Source organism: Cynocephalus volans, chromosome X, assembly GCF_027409185.1.
Source record: "Cynocephalus volans isolate mCynVol1 chromosome X, mCynVol1.pri, whole genome shotgun sequence".
In the NCBI taxonomy this organism is placed as follows: domain Eukaryota; kingdom Metazoa; phylum Chordata; class Mammalia; order Dermoptera; family Cynocephalidae; genus Cynocephalus; species Cynocephalus volans.
The window spans coordinates 91,926,419-91,943,130 of record NC_084478.1 but is presented as its reverse complement, the minus strand read 5'-3'; the positions used below and the strand labels follow the sequence as shown (position 1 = coordinate 91,943,130).

The 16,712-nt window shown below is 35.7% G+C and overlaps 1 protein-coding gene across 1 annotated transcript in view; it reads right to left on the bottom strand.

Moving 5' to 3' along the window:
- Positions 1–1,407: 1,407 nt before the first annotated feature.
- Positions 1,408–16,712, bottom strand: part of LOC134368135 (uncharacterized) — a 426,599-nt gene continuing 411,294 nt past the window's right edge. The window contains 3 exon segments of the mRNA XM_063084693.1: positions 1,408–1,503; positions 6,184–6,407; positions 9,162–9,210. Coding sequence (XP_062940763.1) covers positions 1,408–1,503; positions 6,184–6,407; positions 9,162–9,210 — 369 coding nt within the window.

Genomic DNA, 16,712 nt, shown 5'->3' with positions numbered 1-16,712 from the left:
CACTCACGGGGCTGTGCCGGGTCGGGTGCCTCCCTCTCTGCCTCTGAGTCATCACCGCCCCCATTTTCGGCCGCCGCTGCCTCGGGCTGCTCACTCAGTCCCGTGGCGCGGCTCGGGCACTCCCAGGAATCTTCTTTTATGCCGGTCTGAAACCTTGAATCGTGAATAGGGCAGCTGGCTGCCTTCAGCACAGCCCCGGCCTCCAGGATCCTGGTAGCGTCAACAGCAGCCCTGGCACCGTGTTCCCTGTTTAGAGACTCGCTTTTGCAGCTAAGAAACAGTTCTTTTCCTGCTCCATACTTCAAAGCTGTTGCCTGTAAATGAGGCAGCCTCTCCTGCCAAGGGCAAAGTGGTGGTCCGTCCCCATGACTGGCCACCAGCAGCGGTCCTCCCTTAAGAGACAGCAAGCGGAGGGTCCACAAGTTTCCCGGCTGCCTAAGGCCCAGTGGCCGCCTTTTCCACCTCAGCTACTCAGCGCCAACCGCCTCAGCCACCGCCATCTTAGGATCCCAGCCAATTGATCTTTGATGAAGGCAGCAGGATCATAAATTGGGGGAAAAGACTGCCTCTTAATAAGTGGTGATGGGAAAATTGGACATCCATATGCAGAAAAATGAAACTGGACCTGTACCTCTTACCATATACCAAATCAACTCCAAATGGATTAAAGACTTAAATATAAGACCTGAAATCATAAAATTTCTAAAGGAAAACATAGGGGAAACACTCCAGGAAGTAGGACTAGGCATAGACTTTATGAATAAGACTCCAAAAGCACAAGCAAGAAAAGAAAGAATAAACAAATGTGATTATATCAAACTGAAAAGCTTATGCACAGCAAAGGAAATAATCAACAGAGTGGAAAGACAACCTATCTAATGGGAGAAAATATTTGCAAACTATACATCCTACAAGGAATTAATATCCAAAAAGATAAGAATAAGAATCTGATTAACATAATACAGAAAGTATGACATCAGTAATGTATAGATACTTCTTCTTTCAATTTCTCCTAATTCTATACTGGCATCCCTCTAATATCTTAATTTTATACAGGGGATATAATACCCTAAATAGATAGCTTTGGCTTCCAGACTTTTTCCTGCTATTTTAATGGTGCTGGATTTTGTCCCTAAGTTCTTAGACAGACTGAATTTCTTCAAAATTTGGTAGAACCATTAACCTAATTTATCAATATATTCTAGAACATTAGCCAAAGCAGAAACAGGATTCAGTATGTTTCTTTTTCATCCATTGCCTGATTTCCTGTAAGCCCTTGGTTGATGGAACTAAGCTCATGTATGTGGCTTTATTAAGTTAACAAAAGGAAAAAGAACAACTTGGTGCTGATTGTATATGCAGCTTATGTTATATTTCTATTGTTCAGTGCTGACCTGGACCCTGAACTTAAGGTTCTACTACTGCTTCCCGGTTTCTTCCGCAATGTGGTGCCAAATCAATTCGGAATTCAGGCAAATATATAAAGACATCAGCCTTGGAATCCTATAAAAAAATGAAAAAACGAAAGAATAAAGACTGTAAGGAAAAGACTTAGAGAGAGATCTTGAAATGAAGAGCCAAGAGCTAGGTCACCAGGGTGGTAATGAACAACATTTTTCCAGACCGCTTATTAAAGAATGCAGTTTGTTTAGCATGCACTTGAAACAGCTTTCTGCAAAGCACATGGACCATGCATTTATTAAACCAGTAATGGTAACAACACACTTTTATGTTAATGATTATACAGAGTTACATTAGAATACGCAAATAGCTCTCAACATCATTAGGGCATTCAAAGTACACAAACAATATATCAACAAAGGCCAGCAGAGACAGTGGTTATAGCAACATTTAATACATATCTAAACCTTAAGTTGTCTAATATAGGATGGCAATTACATATACCAATGATTTTCATTTTAAAAGCCCCTCAAAAATAAATAATAATGAAGTTTCTAAGCATGAGATTGTTTAGCATATATGTATCAGAGAGTGGTATTTGGAATATGGTCTTTTACTCCCTGTCTCTTTCTTATTCTACCTTTTTCCTTCCCAGTCTCTGGTATTATAAGCAACCCATCAAATTTCTAAGAAATTGTCATGACATAACAGAGGATTGGACCCATTCTAACCTATTTATAGAGCTTAGTAAGGTCTGGTCATTGTAGTTCTACCAATGCTTACCAAGTCACTTTTACTTTCTGAATCACAATTTCATCAACAATAAAAAAGGGGAACAGATTATTGGTATGCTATAATGTTTATAACATGCATTGCAATTCCCAAAGGAAAAGTTCTATAAAGGTAGTCAAGTCATATGAAAATATAAACTTAGAAATAACTGAATTTAAAAATTAAAATCTCACAGATATAATACCAACCTGACAAAAAGTCACCTGGAAAAAAAAAAAACCTCATAAAAATGGACACATTAAAAAAGGCACTGTAACTTTTATTTAGCTTGTATTAAGTTAGTTAATTTTGAGAATATTCCATCAATTAAATGAAAACATGATGGATAGAATTTACTACTTTTCCTGTTTAATTTGGAAAGGGACAAGATGAATGATATTCATCATGTGGGGTTATGAAAACAATGTGAAAATGATTTGACATTTCATAATTGCTCTTAAAAACTCTCACATTCAAAATGAAACATTTTTCACATTGCTTGGAGAAAAGGGAATAGAAGAATATGATAAAAAGTACTATTAACTTATAGAGGGTTAGAAATCTTGATTCTCATTTGATTTTTAGACAGGGCTCTTTAGCTAAAAAACTTACAGGACAAAAGTCCTTAGCTAGAAGGCAATAGCCTACAGCTAGTGGGGTGAAAGCCTATCTAATCAATTATAATCAAGTAAATGTTGATTCTCAGCTGATTCTTAGTATAGGGTTTTTAGCTAACAAATTTATGGGACAAAAGTCCTTAGCTAGGAGGCAAAAGCCTACAGCTAAGCGAGCTGAAGCCCCTCTAATCAATTCTAATCACTGTTTAGGCATGGGATTATGTACTTTGATAATTTAACATACTGATTGTTGTTAAAAGATGTTGAAAGAATTGCTGTAGGGAAAAATGTGAAAAAATGTTTGCTAAGGGCAAGCTGTTTGTTGGTGGAAACTTTAGAGACAATTACACTTAGATTTAATCATAAGAATGTAACTTTTGCTGAAATCATTTAAGGAGAGGTTATATTTTAGATTAGATAATGATCACAGTTTGATCAACTTAGCTTTTCATAAATTGTACTTTGGAATATCACATTGTTAATTTAAATGATGTTACTAGCTTCTATTGTTTAAGCCATACTTAGCCATAGATAACTTTTGTCACATTGCCCATGTCTTTGTGTTCTTTTGAAATGATTGAATCAACTGATTTTTCTTGTGAAATTCCCTTGTCTTTACAATAAAAACAGAAGCTAACTTTGAATCGAGGCTGTACCCAGTCTCTCCTTCTAACAGAGGAGTTGCTGAGGTACGGTGCCTTCGGACTTCTCACTGCATTCATTGCCGGGCCTTAAAAACTAACACCACCTTAAGTGACATTACAAGCGGCGCCATGGAACTGCTCGACAGAACCCCCGCCGCGTCTGAGTGTCCTTTAACTGGGCTGCTTTTGGGGGGCCGGCGGTGTGCTCACCTCTCTTCATGGCTCTCTTCCCCCGTCTCCTTTCAAAGGGGACAGGAGGGAAAGAGGAATCCTGGGCCGTTCACTCGCCCACCGAAAGGAATGAGGCTAGGGCTGTTCGGGTCTGCCGGCAGCAGACCTGACAATTCATGTTGCTTTGAGTAATCTTTTTAGCATCTCCACTACACAGAGAGAAGTGTAACATTAACTGAGGACTTACTATGTGACAGGCACTGCACAAAAGTACTTTAGATGCATAAACTCATTTATTCATCACAACTGTTCATTAAATCAACAAATTTATCTATTGAGCACAAATATTGTGCCACATGCTGGGGATGCATTGTTGAAGTGTGAGGGTGGGGGGTGGGCAGAGGGAGAACTTGCAAAAGCTTATGCTCCATGGGAGATGGAAATTAACACGAGTCACAAAATAAAAAGTAAAATTACATGTTAAATACTGTGAAATAGAGGTACGTGATGCTATAAGAGCTATTAAGAATTGATCAAGTTTGTTGGGGGGATAAGGGAAAGCTGCCCTAAAGGAGTGATGTCTTCAAGTGAGAGCTGAAGGAAGGCTACGAGTTAACCAGGTGAGGGGGTCATGGAGTATTGCAGGAAAAAGGATGAACGGTGCATAGCACATTAAAGAAAATAAAAAGAAGGCCAGTGTAGCTGGAGTAAAAACCAACAGGGTGCATGGTACAAGATATGACTGGAGAGGTATGGGATACATGTTGTAAGAACCCAAATGCCCCAAGGGATCACACCCTGATCACATAAGTCCTTCTCAGCCACACCCCATCATGGCGCTGGTTGCCCTTCTCTTCTGTACTCTCCTTCTCGCCGGTGCGAATTGCACACCAATCAGCTCACCCCAAGCCCCATGCGGTATGCTAAGTAGGGATTGTATTTTAAGCCAATCAGCCATCCCTAAAAGCCCTATATATATGTGTGTGTGCCACCTAATAAACGAGCTCTCTCCAGTGGATCGTCAACTGGTGTTGACTCATCCTTTCACATGTAATGCCTGGTAGTTAACGTTAAGATTTTTTTAGTCTAAGAGTAATATGAAGTTATTGATGACTTTTTATAAGGGGGATAGATGGGTGAGGTGAGGTGGAATAGTAGTGACATAATAAAATTTGCATTTTAGAAAAAGATCCCTCTCTGATTAGAGTAGTAAAACAGATTAGAGGGAGGCCAAAGTGAATATGAGGAGACAGGTAGGAGGCTATTGAAAATGTTCAGGTGAAAGATGATGATAACTTGGACTAGGTTGGAGGCAGTTGCAATAGAGAGAAACTAATAAATTTGAGAGATATTCAGAAGGTAATATTGGCCAGACTTGATACAGATAACTATAGGAGGTTAGAGAGTGGGAGCTTTGAGGATGACTCTAGAGGAAAATCACAGGAAGGAGACACAATTTTGAGGATGGCAAGGTCATGAATTTCGTTTTGTACATGTTGAACAGTGGGTGCTCTTGAGATATCCCAGTGGAGAGATAAATTGAACTTATAAGTCCTAAATCTTAAGAGTCTTTTGCGGTATAGATATAAATATGTGTGACCTCTGTATACAGACAGTAATTGAAGCCACAGACATGGGTAAAGCAATCTAGAAAGAGAGTATGGAATAAGAAGAAAACCTATAACTAATACCTAAAGAACCCCACCTTTTAACTGTCTGGGAGGATAGGATAATCCTGCAAAAGTGACAAAGGAAGAGTAGCAGAAGATGTAGGAGGAAAACATGGAGAGGTCAAGTAAAATAAGGTCTGAAAATGTCTGCTGGACTTAGCCACATGGAGGCTCATGGTAACCTTACCAAAGTTATTCCAGTGTAGTAATGGAGAGATTGGAGAGCACTTAGGACTGAGATAATAAAGACAGTAATTATAAAGAACACTATCAAGAATTCTTGCTGTAAAAGATAGAGAGTTAAGGTAAAAGCTGGAGGTTTCTCTGAGCTCTAGACTTGCTCTCTCCAGACTGGGATAACTTTAATGGCACCTTATACTCAGCATGTCTAAAACCAAACTCATGATCTTGCCCTTTCTACCACACACAAAAAACTGGTCTTCTTAGAGTGTTTTCAAAATCAGTGAAAGACATCTCATTCATCTCACTTTTATTTAAATGGGAAGACTTCAGCATGTTTAAAAGTCTATGAGATGGATCAGGTTGAGGGAGAGGATCAACACATAAGAAAGAGAGGGATGAAAATACTTGGCAAGTATTATTACTTGCCTTGAGAAAATAACTTGCTCCATTCCTTGAAACTAATAAATAAAAGAGCGTGGATTATAAACCAGGTATTTTTGGCTTCAAAACCAATTAAAAAAAAAAAAAACACTAGCTTCAATGCCTTTCCTTTTGTAAATCACTTTTTAATAAGAAGTAACATCAATGGCCTTTTCCCTAACATTGGAAGTTATGAGCATCCCTTTATTTGTCAGAAATTCACTTCTGTCACACTAATACAAAGAGTGAGAACTGTTCTAACTCAGTGATAATGAACAGAATTTCTTTCCTTCCTGGTGCACTTACATTCAGGTGTGAGAACCAGTAGAGAGTTGACTGTTTCAAAATAAACCAGTATCTTTTCCAATTGAAAAAAGAGATTCCTCTAGACTCTCTTTTTTTCCAAAGCCATCCTTCACATTTCCTGTAGCCCAATTCAGTACAGGCCATTGCATAAAATTGAGTTCTAGACCAAAAATATAGGTCTTCCTCAGAGAAAAATGTGGGCAAGACCCTTCTAAACCAAGACACTGCAAAAACAAACATAGAGATAAATGTTACTTTGGATACCATAGCAATGTAGATTTTAAATTACCATAACATTTTCACAAGTATACAATAATGCAACAACCCATCAACATTGTACAAAATTTTTCTTCTCACTGCAAATAGTAATAACTTCATCCTTTATTTACTTACGACCATTCGTATTATTTTGTCAACCATCTTCTAGCCAATTGTTTGTTTCCTATTGGAGGAATTCTAATTAACTTTAGAATTTTTTTCTTGAGTCTATCTCACATATTTTTTCCTAAATGAACTTTTAGAGTTAGGGTCAACTTCTAAACAAATCCCACTGAAATTTTGATTAAAATAGCATCACACAAAGTTAGAGATTTGTCATATTTACAATATTGAGTGTTCTAAGCCAGAACATGGCCATATACTTAAACATTTATCCAAGACTTACTCTATGAAATATTTTGTATTTTTCCCATATATGTCTTACACATTCCATATTTAGTTTATTTTTGTGTATTTTATAGTTTTTGTTGCTTTTTTAGAAAAAAAATCCTATTTTCCAGCTATCATTTTATTGTTGTTACAAAATGGATGCCATAAATGGTTTTAATCCCAACAATTTAGGGTCTCTTATGTGTAGGGACATAGCCTAAAACCATAAAGTTCTACCTAAAATTTAAATAAGTTATGGTTTAAGCAAAACTAGCAGTTATTGGACAAATATCAATCCTTATATGTACGAAGGTAAACGAGATTAAGAACATAATTGAGAGCAGAATTTGGCTCTCTTTTTCATCCCTTCAAAACATCTCAACATAATAAACATGAAATTTTGGTCTCAGAGTACTTATATGTACTGAGTTTCTCCCCAGTGTCTGTATTGCTTTTCCTTAAAAGCCCAAGGCAAATTTATTTATAGTATTAGTCATTTTCTTTTAAAAATCTAGTTTATATATTAATTGTAATTGTCTTACAGCTATATACCACTGTAAGTTTATAGCTGCACGTTAAAAAACTTATCACCCCAGAGTCTAGCTTGTAACAATTATTCTAATTACCAAGTCACTGTTGCTTTATTCTGGACTCTAACAAGGTTCTACTAATCTAAGCAATTTCTCCAGCAGGTTTCAGTTGAATAGGTCCGCATATTAAGTCACTTTTATTTGAAGAGTTTATGCTGAAAGTATAGATCTCTTCACAAAACCAAACCAAGCTGTACATTTTTCCTATGGTAACATACCTTTTGAGAGCATATTACTAAAGAGAATAGTTTAACTTTGAATTTTAAAACCATGGTACTGCTTGTGCAGTAGGTTACTCTTTCCTTATGTTAGTTCACACACATAAATATGTGGGGAAGATGGGGCCTCTAAGATTGTAATAATTTTGCAAAATTGCTGCCTCAAATTATGGCCACTACTACTTCCTTCTGTGGAAGGGAGGTTTTTCCAAATCAGTCCTTCTCTAGCACATTAGAACTATAGAATTTTTAAGCTAGAAGAGACTTTAGAGATCATCTAGTTAAATCCTTTGCTATGGGCAACGAAAGTCAAGTGATATTTTCTTTTCTTTTCTTTTTCTGTACTTGGTTTTATTTTATTTTATTTTTTTAAAATTGGTCATTAATATTCACTGGGTACAACACTGACCATCACCACTTGTGCCCAGTATTCAATGTCATTACTATCTGGTGATAGACTTGACCACAAACCCATGTTTTCAATTATACCAGCTGCCTTTCTTTGCCCATTAATTCCCAGTGATATTGTTTGGGATATCTCTATTTTAAGAGCCTGTACTGGTTTCATATTAAGAATGAAGTTATAATAACTTATTTAAATGTCACATTTGAAATGCAGGCCTTGTTCACTGAGGGTAGATTGGGTAAAATTATTATGACATTGAAAATCTGTCCAAATATTAGGAGTCATCATAAGGTGGGCCTCTTATAAGAATGATCCCATCGTAATGTTAAAAAAAAAAAACGCAAATGTCTGAAAAACAGGTCCCTCTTTAATGGAATGAGAGAGACCATAGTGGGTCCTCTATTTGTGAGTAATTGCTCTGTGCTTTCTGGAAAATTAAAAGTAAACTATTATGAAAAAAGTACCTGGGTATCTAACATATAGCTCTGTTAGATCTTTTATTTTTCCCTTACTTGATGATTTTTTAAACCTATTAGCCGTCACGTTATTTTTACCCATCTTTAATTTTTAAACCTTATTTATTGTCCTACATAATTTACCCAAATTTATAATCTAATTAGCTGGCACACATGAACTAGTAGATCAGTAAGGCCAAACTATCTATCTGATGCTATCACTATAGATGATTAAGCCCAGGCAGAAAACATAATAGCAGATTTGGATAGATGACTAATTATAGTTGGTAGTAATTGCTTATAACATTTTAAGATGTTCAACTTTAATTCCAGCAAAATTACACTGTGAAACTGTGGTAGTTTGGAGAATGACAAAAGGAAAAAATATATATACACTTGACTAAAGTTCAAGTCATGTCCAATTCTTAGACCCCAGGTGTGTGCACTCCTTTGGATTAGCCATTGTTATCAGGAAATTTTCATGTGGTGTGCACATATATAAATAAATACCCATGTGACCATTCCTAAAAATATTCTATAACATCTCTGAGGTAGACAGTCAAATGTCAATTTTATGCTCTAGCTCCCCAATACAAGCAGCAGTTGAGAGAAATGCATTTGCAGGAAACAGAGGGAACAAAGCCAACAAATAGAAACTTACAATTAAGCCAGTTTTGGGCTTTTGCCTTCATGAAAAAATTTATGAAAGCCTACAAAGAAAAGGATGTGCAAATTAACTAATTAATCCATCAGGTTGAGTGTGTTTATAATAATAATTCTGATATCTCAGACTAGGCAATGATAACACTTTAACTTCATTTAAAATTATGGAAATGATATATAAACATAGTAAACAAAACTAAAAAAAGCACAGAAAAGTTTTTTATTTAAATCAGGAATTGCCATTAAATGTATCAAATAATTTTTCTATATCTGTAGAGTTGCTTATATATGAATTTTCTTCTTTAACCTTAATGTGATGAATTAGATTAATGAGCTTTCTTCTGCTAAATTCTTCTTGAATTTCTGGAGTAAACCCTACTTTGGCATGCCGAGTTGTTCTTTTAATACACTACTGGAATCAATTTGCTACAATATATTTCGCAATTTTGCATTTATTTTCATAATTGACCATGCTGGTAGTTTCATTTTTGTTTTATTTTTGGTAGCAAGGTTATGCTAGATCAAAAAAGCTTACAAAGTATTAGAATGATCTATTAATATTGGAGAAAATGTGGTTCATAAAAACTTTTGTATCAACCAGCCTCCTTTTTAGGAGGCAATTCTGATAACTTTTGTATTCCTTCTATCACTGGTGTGTTAGTATTTTCTGGTTTTTCTTGAATCAATTTTGGTCTTTTATATTTTTCGTGGAAGCTTTGCATATCACCATATTTGTAATTTTTAAAGATAACAAGAATAATAAAAATACCAGCAGTAAAACCTAAAATTCTCCTGTCATTTACCCATCATCAGTAGCCTCACTACACACAAGTAAACACTATTAACACTTTCAACTTTTGGTTCTTCTTGCGGTTGTCTTCATACTCTAGTAAGCTTTGCCTCTAGCCTTGCTCTATCAGTTTTATAAAAGATATGTTGATTTTTAATCTTGCTATAAAAGAGAAGGAATATAGCACACTTACATTACATTGTCTCCCCTCATTCTTCACCACAATTTTTGTTTTATATTACCGGATTTTTAGCTCCTCAAGAGGTTGCTCTTCATTCTAAATACATTGACTTTAGACAGTTATCTATTATTTGCTACTACGAAGTTTTCTAAACTTCTGATATTTTTGGCTCATACATGAACCCAGCAATTTTTTTAATTGACTATGCATATTCATGGAATTGATCTGAAGCCAACAATTTTGATAATAAAAAAATACTCACCACTAGCATTAAAATTACAAAAATAAAACTATAGTTTAAAACTTGTGTAACAATAATAAATACACAAATTAACAAGAGGGTAGATTTAACTTGCAACATTTCACCAAAATATTTGTATATGGCTTAGTAATTCATAGCCTGAGCTAAATGTCCAGTTACACATTCAGTTTACTGAATAAAGTGCAAATGTTATTTGTGCATATAAAGTTAGATTTGCATGTATTAAAAAAGCTGAATAAGATATTTAACTATACTGCTCTTAATATTACTAAAAATTTGTGGTTAAATCTAAAAATTCAAAATTGAGACTAAGGTTTTACTATTTATAAGGAATTTTAAGATGGTGCATTTTTTTCATGAAATGAACGCAGCTTTCTGCCTTATGATATCTACTTCCAATTTTAACAGATATTTCTGCATGTCTACATTAGCAATGCCAATTCCTTTTTTTATTTTTGGAAAAAGACAAAATTTAATTCTACAAAAATTTATTTATTTATTTATTTGTTTATTTTTTTTAGGTATTCTATCTTTTTTAAAAAAATTTATTTTATTTTGTCAATATACAATGTGGTTGATTATTGTGGCCCATCACCGAAACCCCCCTCCCTCCTCCCTCTCCTCCCTCCCTCCCAACAATCTCCTTTCTGTTTGCTTGTTGTATCAACTTCAAGGAATTGTAATTGTGTGTCTTCTTCCCTCCCCCTCCACAGGTTGTTTGTGTATTTATGTTGGGCGTCTCTAGCGGCCGCATGGGACCCCAACAGGTTTTTCCTTTCCCTAGAGGGTTGGGGCCAAAGGGATTGCCCTTTTCTCCCCCCGCAAGACGCGGGTCAAAAAGAGATTCCAAGAGATGAGTGAGCACGCCGCTGCTCTCCCAGATAGGGAACAAACACATACACACGCAGCGGGGGTTCTGTCAGGCAGTTCCGTTTATTGTAACACAAAAGATCATATTTATATGCTTAGCAGGCAGGGATTTCCAAGCTTAGGCCAATCCTTGAAAAGGTCAAATGTGCACGTGCCTTGCCTCTCTATGCTTAGCCCTCACCCTTAACTTCCCTTGGGCGCCACCTTTTATCTGTTTAGGCTTAGAAAAAGGGCGCGGTCCCATATATTTATTTATTTATTTTTAGCTCCCACAAAAAAGTGAGAACATGTGATATTTTTCTTTCTGTGCCTGACTCGTTTCACTTAATATAATTCTCTCTAGGTCCATCCCTGTTGTTGCAAATGGCAGTATTTCATTCTTTTTTATAGCAGAGTAGTATTCCATTGTGAGATATATCACAGTTTCTGTATCCACTCATCTGATGATGGACATTTGTGCTGGTTCCAACTCTTGGCTATTGTAAAGAGTGCTGCAATGAACATTGGAGAACAGGTATACCTTCTACTTGAAGATTTCCATTCCTCTGGGTATATTCCCAGCAGTGGGATAGCTGGGTCATATGGTAGATCTATCTGCAATTGTTTGAGGAACCTCCATACCATTTTCCATAGAGGCTACAAACTATTAAAAATATTTTTAAAATTTCCAAAGTACGTACAAACATTTTCATAAACACTGTCTCATCTGATCATCCAATAATCCTATAAAGTAGGTATACAGGTGTAATTGTTCAGATTTTATAAGTAAGAAAAAAATTTCAGAATGATCAGTAAGGTCACAGTTAGTGACAGAATGGAAAAAGCTATTTCTCATGGCTCAGTATTTCTTGATTGCTAGCCTAGTGAGTTTTCCATATTAACCCATTATAGGAAACATATTCATAATGCACCTTGTGTTATGCCTGGCACAGAGCAGGTACTCAATAAACGATGACAATTAATGTTGTTATTTAAAATTATAGTAGTCTATAATAAAATGAACAGAAGCCAAAACAGAAATATATGAAGATGGAAAGCCCAAAGATATAATGTATATTTCAAATGATTACCAAGTTTTTAAACAACATACATGCATGTGTTTTATTATATCATAATTTTGATATTTTAAGAACTCCCAGACCAAGTTGCAGCTACTCATCTCTCCCAGAATGCCTTAAGTCAGAGTTTTTGTGCTGTGGAAATCTTTACAATCTGGTGAAATTTATGAACTCCTTATCAGAATAATATTTTTAAATGCATAAAATAAAATAAATAGGATTACAAAGGGAAGCAGTTATCTTCTAATACAGTTCTCAAAATATGGAAAAATAATTTGCAATTAGATAACAAAATCTTGCAGTAGGTCTAATAATTATTGTCATTTAAAATTGTGAATATAAATTATATTTTAAGATATGTGCAATAATTGTAATGCAATATGAAAATATCAGTAACTTTAACTGGTGAAAAAGCCACAAGTATTGCTAATAATGTTATGGTTTACTGCTTCATTTATTCACAATTAAAAGGAATGCTAAATTTCAGATAAAGTTTAATAAATGTAAGATGTATTTTTTAACTGTCCAATTTCATAGAATCCCCTGAATTCTAATGATAGAATGTTTGAGGGTCTGTGGGACCCAGTTTGAGAACTCTTGCCCTATAACAAAGCCTGCCAGTCATCAAGAATCACCACTAACACACAGTCCAAGTAAATATTCCTATTTTCTCCATCTTAAATAGAAAATACCAAAGCTTTTTTTTTTTAACTTTTTATTTCCAGAAGGAAGCTTAACTGCCAAAATAAATAGAATGAAAGAGAAAGACCAAGATAAACAGAAAAATTGACCCAGAGAGAAGATAAAAGAATATTTTAAAAAATTTTTCTAAATTTATTCTCAGAGAAATTCAAGATTACATTTGTAAAACAAGCACAGTCTGCTATAAAAAAGGAATAACCAGGAACCAAGAAATAACTCTTAGAAATAAAAATTACAATTGTTGTACAATTGAAAAAATATCTTAGTTCAAGACAATTATTGGGCTATATTTTATTAATGGTCTGGATTTAAAGTGACAGTCATGCTATGCTTTCATTCTTCTACATTCTCTTTTCCATCAGATTGGTGTGGAAAGAGGTTCTAAAACTTTCTGGACATGTTCCCTCTTTTGGGAACCTTTTGGGCAACTACCCTCTCTTGTTCTCTGGGGCTCAGATCTGCTCTGACATTGTACCTTCACTTGGTGTTCTTTCTCAGAGAGCAATACTTACCCCTGGCATTTTTCAAAAGTAAATATGACCCAATTAAGTCTGATCTAGAAGCCATCTCTTTTCTAAACCCTCATCTTGACTTGGGGTAGGGTTGAGACATTTCGAAAACAACAATCATCAAATTTTAGTCACCCCCAAATGCTGGTGGCAGCATTTTAAGGACAGGGTATGCTGACATCTTGGCACCCCTACAATTCTACTATGCAAACAGATGCCTGCTTTAAGCATAATCTTTGCTTTTTACTTCATAGATTTGACTTGACAATAAGAATGAGATGGAATGATTTTGAAAATTTGCTATACTAACCAAAATGTATATCATATCCATGTTCCTCACAGCCTGTCATTCTTACGCTTATACAGTCTAGCCCTTCTCCAGCCAATCCTGGCTTTCTTTACATCCCAGTGGAAAACTGGTAGTCTTGTCAGGTCAGTCTCCTTATTGTCACCCCATTCACCAACGCTATTATAACACATGCTCATTTCCTACCTCTTTGTATGCTGAGATCCTTGATTATAATCCAGTGCCTTCTAGACACTGCCCGTGTCCCTACTACCAATTAAAGTGTTTTTTGTTTTATTTTGTTGTTTTGTTTTTTCATTTTTGCCCTTTTCAGCCTCAGACCTATGGCCAATTGCTTCATTTGCCCTCTGTCACATCCACTTTCACTATAGGTTTTGATTTCTAAAGTTAGGACTTCCTGAAGTTTCTTTTTGCTATGCCAGTAAGTGGATGGTAGTACCTAGGCTATGGCTCTGTTACCTAAATAAACAGACATTTTTAAGGGGCATGGTTTACAGATAAACATAGATTAGCATGCTTTTAAAGTGGTTTCTTTATAGTCTCCATTCCTGTCCTCCATTAATGGCTCTACCATGGAGAGTATAGTAAGCACATTTTTTCTCAATGCTTATCACATAGCAGGTGCTCTATGTTTATTGAATTTAATTTATTCCTTGAGAGAACATTCATAGAGCCATAAAAGGATGGTCCTTAAATTTTTTTTCATTTTGGGAGTTTGTATGTTACCCCTTCCAGAGTTATGGACATTTTAAAGTATCTAGTGTGTTAACCCCAAATGAATAAAGATTTTAGGTGCATTCTCTCCCCTTCCCCTCACATGCCTCTCTCATCTGTGCTCTCCTTTGAGCACATGTCAAATCCACACCATATTCAAGGCCAGCCTGGTAGGAATGAAGGATGTAGACATAACTGCCTTGTTATTTCTAGTTTCTACTATTCATTTTTCTTCAAAATAACTCTTCACTTCTCTATATATGAGGCCTATAGTCTGTGATCCAGAAAGTTTGTCATTCTTTTACAGAAGTATACTCTGGATAAATATTCTGTATAGAATTTCTATCATTTATCAATATTTACTTGTTGTCTGATATATTTCTTAAATTCCCTAGGTACTATGGTGATACCAGATAATTTAAAAGGGAAAAACGTTTCCTAACTCACAATAGCATCATGCATTGCAGTTTATTTTTGTTGCATTAGGGTGTTTCAAATTCAATCAGGTTTTAAGAAAAATGAAAAGCCAGACCATTTACTTTAGTCATAGTAAGGCTAAGTTTTCTAGAGTCATCAGTAAGATTCTGCATGATAAATATATTTCTGTGCACTTGAGTTGAAAATAGCAAGCATTTGTTTTCTCCAGTTTATGATTCCATTGCTGGCTTTTGAAATGCTGTCTTTAAGTACTGACTGAGTTCATTCTTCCGTAGGCTTTTTGGCCTAACATTCTAGGCCTCTTCATTGTTGAGATGAAAAAGCAAGTAGATTAATGTAAAAATGATTTATGAACAACCAAACATCCAACACAATTGACTTCAAAGTGGCTATATTTGTTTTAATTCTGTATTCTTTCGATTTAAAAAGTGGATTACCTAAATATTTACTTGTTTCTTTTTTTCTTTTATATCAAATAAATTAAAAGATTATTATTTGTAAAGATTTTTTTGAAGGAGATTAAAATAGAAGCAAAATTTGAGCTATCTTTAGGATAATAGTTGAGAAACTGGTTAAAGAATGTTGGAATAAAAATTACTAATAAAATTAAAAAGTAAAGTTTTACTAAAGACTTTTTAAAAAAAATCATTATCTTTTTCTGATAGGGGTTCTTTCTCAGTGAAATTTGGAAGTTGGTGAGGGTATATTTAGGATTTAAGCACTGGAACATTTTACTCTTTGGTGAAACTTCATCTCCCCATCCCTTTGATGTACTCATGATATATCTCGATCTGATTAAAACCTGTTCTCAGAAAAAGATCTGATAGGTTTACTACACCTAAGTATAACTGGCGGGAGTTTAATATGTTCCATTCTCCAATTATATTCATATTTCCTTGAAAGACAATATCTTAAGCTTAGGCAGGAAGCTAGATAGAAACAAGAGCGTGAAGAAAAAACCTGGTTATTTTTAATTGGGACAACCAGTCCAAACGGTTCCCCAAGGATGTAGGCATGCACATGCACTAAAGCCGCCACAGGAGACAAAGACAATTCCAGACAGGGAGCCCCCACCATGTTGAGCACCATTCAGTTGGACCAATGACCTCCCACCAGCAAGGGTGCCAATCAGCTTAACCAATAGGACAGAGACTCTACTCAGAGCTCAACCAAAGACCGAACGACACAAATCCAGCTAAGAGGACTTAAACCCCTGGGAATGTAACTGTGGAGGCTCTTGAGCCATTCTCTAGCTTGAGTCCGCTCCATCCTCTCTGGAGTGTATTCTCGCTTTGCTAAATAAAACTGCTCTTTGCTTTTCACCTCTGGCATGTCTTGCCCAATTCTTTGTCTGAGACACAACGAACCTGGATTTAGCCAGCAGAACCTGGAATTTCCTTTAACAAAGCCAAGTGAATGAATTTTGAATTAGAAATCAGAAGCCTGGCATCAAGAAACCACTGCGGAATGTATTTGGAGGGCCTCTATGTAAAGTCAGTTCTTTTTAGTGTGGAATCCTGAGAGACTGAATACGCCAATGGACAATAGCCAGATCATATATGAGAACAGAACTCTGATCCACAACCTCTGCAGCAACCAGCTCAGGAAGCCAAATTACAACCTCTGCAGCAATTGGCCCAGAATGGTTAGAACTTGGTCAATAACTGCCACCTTCCCTAATTTTTGTCCCCTTCCAACTCGGGACTAACGAGATAAAG